This window comes from Chrysochloris asiatica, unplaced genomic scaffold (assembly GCF_000296735.1).
Source record: "Chrysochloris asiatica unplaced genomic scaffold, ChrAsi1.0 scaffold00031, whole genome shotgun sequence".
Lineage (NCBI taxonomy): Eukaryota > Metazoa > Chordata > Mammalia > Afrosoricida > Chrysochloridae > Chrysochloris > Chrysochloris asiatica.
The window spans coordinates 8,383,684-8,391,197 of NW_006408549.1; the positions used below are offsets into that span (position 1 = coordinate 8,383,684).

Consider the following 7,514-nt stretch of genomic DNA (forward strand, 5'->3'; position numbering starts at 1 on the left):
CTGGCTTTAGGAAAATATCACATTTATCTGTGGATTTTCAAAGGCTCCAGTGTATTAATTTAATATATATACCTGAATATTAAGATGAAAGCAATTTTCCATTAACTGCCAGTGGCCTCATTTGTTACACTCAGCCCTAGAGGGCCTCGAACCTCTGACTAGACTTGCACGGTCTGCAACACTTGATCCTCTTTTTACTGTTTAAAAAATGTTCAGAAAAAGCTAGGAAGACATTTAGTACTTGTGGTCAAATTGCTATTCTGATGGGTCATTCCAATTTTCATGTCTTTGAACAAGAATCATTTGAATTACTGTGTTCTTTGGAACACTCAACACTCCCAGTTTTTATCCTGACTGATTTAAACCATGTAAAGCTGCTAGCCTATTATTTGGTTGCTATGAAAGAATGAAAAATGAGATTATTGAGAATTTAGGACATTTCTGTAGAACTGCAATCCTTTGGGTAGGGACTTTTTATCCAGATTCTTTGTTTTCCTTGTGCCTTGAACAGTGCTTGGGAGCATTTTTAATAGGTGATCAGTATTTATTAGAACTGTGATGAAATATGTTCTAAATTTGATCCTATTGGGAGCAATATGTCTATCAGGAGAAAATAGATTTAGGTTTGCAGTGCTATTCATCTCATGGTTTCTGACTGGTATTAGAAAGTGTATTCAAATAAACAAACTGGTGCTCCTACACATGGCTGTACTAGTTGTTTCCTTTCATAGTCCAAATTGTGTGGCTCCAGCTAAATAAAACTCTGCTCTATTATAGTAGCAAATACAGTTTTGTTGTGTGCAGACTTAAGGCGTGATTTTGCTGTATCACTGTGAATGGTGGTTTTTACACATGATAAAGCAGGCTAGCATGTTCATTTACAGCTAGAATAATCCAGTACCTTAAAAACATATTGTGATCTGCATTTTATATTTAGTGTTCAACAAAAATTTCTTCTTAGATAACTACAACAAAAATGAATGCAGGGAGGAGTGTAGACTGTACAATGAAGATGTTTAGCTTTACGGTGGAGTCTGAGTCTGGGTGTAACCTAACTAGCTAGAGGATATGCAATTTCTGATTGACAGCAGGACCAGCATTATGCAAATTTTATGAGAGAATATAGCTCAGAAACCATGATTAGGGGCTCCATTAGGAATCTCTTGAGTTCACCACTCATATTTTTAGGTTCTTTTTATTCTGTCTACTGGAATTGTAAACAAATAGCACAAAACAATGGCTCTTTTGTTTTTATTAAAGTGAGACTGCAGGGTAGCTTCAGTCTATCAGCTAGGCATACATGTGCAGAAATCCGATATTCTCCTTAAATTAGCTAATTTTTAGCTGTGTTCCATGCTTATCTCTAGACCTTTGTATATTAAATCCTCTCTTGAGTTCTTCCTTTTATACAAGTGTGTTTTGCTTGTGCCTTCCTGTCTTCTTCAGTGAGAAGCTTTATGTAGGTCAGGCTTGGCTTAAGCAGATTTCCTGAACCTGCGTCAGCTTAAGCTGGAGGAATTTTAATAAACCCTCCCCTGTAGGCGTGGGCCTAAATGAGGCTAGCCTAGTTAAGCCTGATCCTTTTCTGTTTGTGAAAAGAGCTGAGCAGAGCTGGAGGCTGCATGGTGGTTTCAGAAACTGCCTCCTTAATTTGAAAAGAACAATGGTAGGAAAGGCTAGATCTTCCAATTTTACCTTATCTGAAAAGCTTGATTTGCTAAAGCTTGTGAAGCCATATGTTAAAATTCTCGAAGAGCACACTAATAAACATTCAGTAATAGTGGAAAAGAATAGATGTTGGGATATCATAGCAGTTAACTATAATGGAATTGGAGTAGACCGCCCTCCTCGAACAGCTCAGGGCCTACGCACCCTTTACAAAAGGCTCAAAGAATATGCCAAACAGGAGCTATTGCAGCAAAAAGACACCCAATCAAATTTTAAAAGCAATATTTCTGAGCCAACCAAGAAAGTTATGGAGATGATTCCCCAGATTTCCAGTTTTTGCCTGGTAAGAGACAGGACCCACATACAAAGGTAAGCTTTCTTTTATTTTGTTGTGGGAAATTATGGCGCCTCCTACCTATTGACTGGGTTGTGGTTTAGTTGTGATACAGATATGTTTAGTAAGGATCCCCACAATGGGAGCAGTGAATAGTGGCTTTGTTTTACATTCTTTTAAAGGAAAAGTGAAGCTTTCAGGAATTTTTTTGCTGCATTTGATTTAAGCCACTCTTTGCTGTGTTCCCCTCTCCCTCCCCTTCTGTAGTTTCTAAAAAGTAAAGGTTAGAGAGGAACAGGACTAAATGGGGTGAATTTTATGGCTTTACCTCATTAACTTTCAAATCTTAAAAGTTATTTAAGTAGCTCTTGAGAGATCTTTTTCTTATTTTGAGATTAAATTTCATTGGGATTATCCATTTTATGTGTAACTGATATAAAGTTAGTAATTTTAAGAGAAATGGAACTTTTGTAGTCTAACATTTTATGAATGGTCTGTGTCCACATCAATAGGATAAGTACATTGAATTAAAAAAACAACTTTAATCAGCAATTAAGTAAATGTAATAATGGCAGCATTGTATGGAGTTACTTTTTACTAACTTATATTTAAAATAATAAAGATGAGCACAAAGAATGGAAGTTAAAGTCCAAGTATGGACTCAGATTGCTTAATAGATTTTTGTTCTTTTTAGTGCTCACTAATGGTCTAGTTTCACTTTGACCATGGGTCATACAGGAAAGGGTAAACTTTCTCTTATATTCTGCAGGTTTATCAGATTATGAATTTTTAGTCTCATAAGAGGAACAACTGGGTCCTTTTAAGGTTTGAAATAGCTCTTTGATTAAATTTGTGCTTCATATAAATTCTTGCCTGGTTATCTTCATGACTGTTATTTTCTCATGGTAAAAGATAAACATGGCAGCTACCTTCTTATTCTGAACCATTTAAGTAAATGATAAACCACCTTCTTGTTAGTTGAGAAGCCTTTCAAACAAAGCTTTATCATGTGCTCTCCTATTGGAAGTGTCATAGAAGCACAATGATTGATTACTTGTGAAGTTCTTTGAAGTTAGGAAGGAAACAGGTAAAACAAAACAAACAAAAAACCCTAAAACTTTTGGTGCAAACATATCTGTTATTTTGATAATTTACTAGGGAAATAGTTTTGATCCTAGCTTCTTAACTAGCTGCTTTTTTTCAGTTGATAACACGGGTGGGAATCCCAGGCATGACTGCACAGTGTATTAATTCATAGGGCAACTGTTTAAAATGTTCAGTGATGAAAAATAAATCCTAAAATACCAGTTGTGTCTAAAATAATCTCCACAGTAAAATTGTTTTTATTCTATGGTATTTATTTTTAAATGTTTTCCTAAAGAGGTAGAAAAGTCTTTTGCATTGCAGGGATAAAGCCATATATATACCTTTGCGCTATTGAAAACTACATGTAGAAATAATAGTAGGTTAGTTATTTGCATATTTAAAAAATATAGTGATAGTACAGAGGAAAAATAATGAATATACAAGTGTCTTTACATTTTGGGTGGTTGGAATATACATTGAAATCTTTTGAGTACCATGATTTCTCTAATAAAATTATTTGGTTGATTTATGCATTTCTGTACATACTGTTAATGGGAGAAAGATAAGGCTTTCTGTTCCCATAAAGGTGTACAGCCTTGGAAATGATATACAGGGTCACTATGGGTTGGAGCTGACTTGATGGCACTTAACAACAACATCTGCTATTTAAACAATCTCAAAGTTTTAGATTTTTTAGTGTCACCTAAATTGTTACTTATAAATGATATATCTACAGTACTATTTTCTCTATATTATGCTTTTTCATTTAATATTTTGTGTGCTTATATTTATATGATCGACATCATCTTGAATCTTAATTATTGTCTCAGAAGTTTATAATTATTCTGTGAGCTTAATTGTGCTTCTATATAAATATGCCTGTTAATCTCATGAAACTTATTTGTTAACAGGAAAATATTACTGCTTATATGTAAATTGTTTAACATGTTAAAAAAATATAAACCTACTGTTTATTTCTGTAATTTACATTGATTTACATCTTGATTAAGAAGCCATGGTAGCCTAGTGGTTTATGAGCCAGGCTGTTAACTGCAAGTTCAAATCTGCCAGTCCCTCCTTAGGATAAAAATTAGGCCTTCTGCCCCCATAAAGATTTACAGCTTTGGAAACTATATAGGGTCACTGTGAGTATGAACTGCCTTGGTGGCATACAGCCATCACCACTTTATCTTTATTATCCCTACTCCCTGGTATTAGATTATACTTGCTTTGTGTAACCAATTTGATCCTCAAAGTTCAGACTTCTAAGTTTTAGAAGTCCTTCTCATTTTTATGACTCTCTAAAGCATTTCCTCATCTTTGCTATGCCTTACTTTCAATGTTTTAATGAAAATGGGATGTAATATTTCAGATAATGTTGTTGTTGTTAAGTGCCGTCGAGTCGGTTCCGACCCATAGCGACCCTGTACAGGGTTTCCGAGGCTGTAAATCTTTACAGGAGCAGAACGCCTCATCTTTCTCCTGCGGAGCGGCTGGTAGTTTCGAACTGTTGGCTTTAAGGTTCGCAGCCCGATTCGTAACCACTACGCTACCAGAGCATATAGGGCATATTATTAATTTACATGGGAATATTATGTCTGTTTAATTGTAGGTCATGTTCTTTATTATACATATTTATTTGCAATTGTGATTATATGGACTTTAAAACTTAATTTTCTTAGGAGATTTTAACCTTTTTTAGAAGCAAATGTATAGGAGCAAACCTTACTAATTTGAATTATATTTATGTCTATTAATGTTCCAATAAACTGCACCATTAAGCAATTTTTTAAAACCATACAAAACCTAGATTTTTCTTTTATGAAAATTGCAGAAGTTAATACCTTGCATAAATGACCTTGCATGATCCTCCTAGAACTAAGGGTTGAACATAAGACTTGTTTAGGGATAAATTTATCTGAAAGGACTTTGGTGATTTCTAGATTAGCTCAGGAGAATAGAACAGGGGATCTAGGACTGAGGTGGGGCATAGCAAGGTCCAGATGTATTTAACTGCCCATTACATCATTTAAGAATTTCAGATTTGTAGGGGTGATTGGTATCTTTGAGAGCTTTAAAATAAATTTCTCTTTTTTTATTGACTCCATTGGATTTTGTAATATTAAATGGCCTGACTTTAAGGTTAAAGATGATGGCCATACACATGCGTGGTGGCTAGGGGGTTACACATTGGGCTGTTAACCACAGACTTGGCGGGTTTTATTTACCAGCTTCTCTGAGGTAGAAAGATGAGGCTTTCTGTTCCTATATAGATTTAGAACCTTGGAAACTCTGCATAGGGTCGCTATGAGTCAGAACTGACTTGATGGTATACAACATTTATCATCAAAATCCTAATTATAGTTACTTTGTTATTCTAAGAATTAACATTTTCTTTCTTAATTTTCTTTATGGGGTTCTGGTTGGCACTGTAGGATAAGCACTGGACTGCGAATTGCAGGGTTGTGATTCAAACCTATTAGTTGATCCTCAAAAATCCTATACAAGTTTGCTCTGAGTCAGAACTGATTTGATGGCACACAACACCAACAACATACATCATTGAAATCCTAACCATGGTTGCTTTGTTATTCTGAGGTTAAAAATTTTGTTTCCTAATTTTCTTTATGGAGTCCTGGTGTGGCATTGTAGGATAGGCACTAGACTGCTAGCTGCAGGGTCGCTGGTTCATACCCACCAGTGGATCCTAAAAAACCTTATACAAGGTCATTGAGTCAGGGTTGACTGGAGGGCACTTAACAACAGTTTTCTTTATTGTGTTAAAGCTTGATAATCTAATGTATATATTAAATATAACTTAAATATCCTTTTGTTTTCATTTTATTTACATTCTATAATGCTTTTTTGTGTGCTGTAGTGCAAACTTGGATGAGGAAGCACAGGCTGGTACCAGTTCACTACAGGTAATGTCGGATCACCATCCTGTTGCTATTACAGTGGAGGTGAAGCAAGAAGAAGACGTTAAACCACCTCCTCCACTGGCTTTAAATTCTCAACAGAGTGGTACATTAGAGCAAAGAGAAGAACATGACGTAGTACATGTTATGGAAAGGTCTTTGTCACCGTCACCGTCACTGTCTTCTGTTGATATGAGAATGACATTGTCTCCATCTTCTATTCCAAGGAGAGATGAATTTTTTCAGCGTGACTGTGGAGGACACTTTAGGTCCATACTAGGGTATGATCCTCAGATTCTGCAAATGCTGAAAGAGGAGCATCAGATAATTTTAGAAAATCAAAAAAATTTTGGATTGTATGTTCAGGAGAAGAGGGATGGATTGAAAAGAAGGCAACAGCTAGAGGAAGAACTGCTAAGAGCAAAAATTGAAGTGGAGAAGCTCAAAGCAATTCGCTTACGACATGATCTGCCAGAATAGAATGGGCTCTAAATTTTTTTTTTTTTTTAATGGATCTTGCTATTCAGTAGTTATAATTTTAACCCAAAATTTCCATTCAGAAAATACTAAAGCAAAATGTATATTCGTTTTTTTTTTTTTTTTTTTAACTTCTTACTGTGTATCCAGTGAAGATTTGTAGAAAAAAATTCATATTCTTGAGAAATTTTGTTACTGCTTTCTATTATGGAAAAGCTTCTCTTGACATGAGTTATTACTTATTAAATGTTCTTTTGTGATATATTCACATTTACTTATTGGTTGGTGTGATTATATATTTTATTGTCTTCTGAACACTTTAAAAAACCTTTTAACCGTTGTCTTATTAAAGATAATTTCTTCTGCTCAACATGTTTTGTGTTCTCAAGTCGATTCCTGCTCATAGTGAACCTGTAGGATAGAGTAGAACTGCCCTGTAGGATTTTCTAGGCTGGAAACTGGAGTCCTGATGCTATGTATTAATGTGTGGGACTGCAAAGTTGGTTTGAACCTCAAGGTCAGCAGTTCACGCTCACCAACCACTCCTCTGAAACCCTATACTGGGTCACTAGGAGTTGGAACTGACTCGACAGTATTTAACAACAACAACAGCAACAAATGTGGCACTATAGAATAAGCACTTGACCTCAAGGTCGGTTTGAACAGCAAGGTGGGCAGTTCAAAATCACCAGCCGCTCCTTGAAAACCCCATACGGCATCACTATGGGTCCGAACTGACTCTAGGGCACTTAACAACAACAACAAAACTTTATGGCAGCAGGTTGCCTGTCGGGGACCCGCCTCGACATTGGGGTTCGGTTCACGAGGAGAGGATACCTGACTGTGAGTCACATATATCAAGAATACACAGACAAAAAGAGAGACAAAGAGGCACCCCAAAGCCAAGGTGGATACATCACTGGTGGGCAGGCCTGGGAGCACAGGCATCGTGGCCTCTGCAGGCAGCAACTCACTGCCCTGCAATCTTTACCGCATGCCTTCCAGCCAGTAATGCTCTGCCATCTTTACTC

General features: G+C 36.2%; 2 protein-coding genes across 2 annotated transcripts in view; both read left to right on the forward strand.

Moving 5' to 3' along the window:
* Positions 1-7,514, forward strand: part of RAD54B (RAD54 homolog B (S. cerevisiae)) — a 107,624-nt gene that overhangs the window by 34,789 nt on the left and 65,321 nt on the right. The gene's annotated exons all lie outside the window — the stretch shown is intronic.
* FSBP (fibrinogen silencer binding protein) lies at positions 1,664-6,486 on the forward strand. The gene is made up of 2 exons (XM_006859215.1): positions 1,664-2,037; positions 5,967-6,486. Exons 1-2 carry the CDS (start codon positions 1,664-1,666, stop codon positions 6,484-6,486), a joined length of 894 nt encoding a protein of 297 aa, XP_006859277.1.

What these genes read in the sequence shown, in the direction of transcription:
- FSBP (XM_006859215.1), top strand. Translation starts at nt 1,664, where the DNA reads ATGGTAGGAAAGGCTAGATCTTCCAATTTTACCTTATCTGAAAAGCTT. An exon ending in GACAGGACCCACATACAAAG is followed by an intron (nt 2,038 to 5,966) that starts GTAAGCTTTCTT and finishes TGTGTGCTGTAG; the next exon opens with TGCAAACTTGGATGAGGAAG.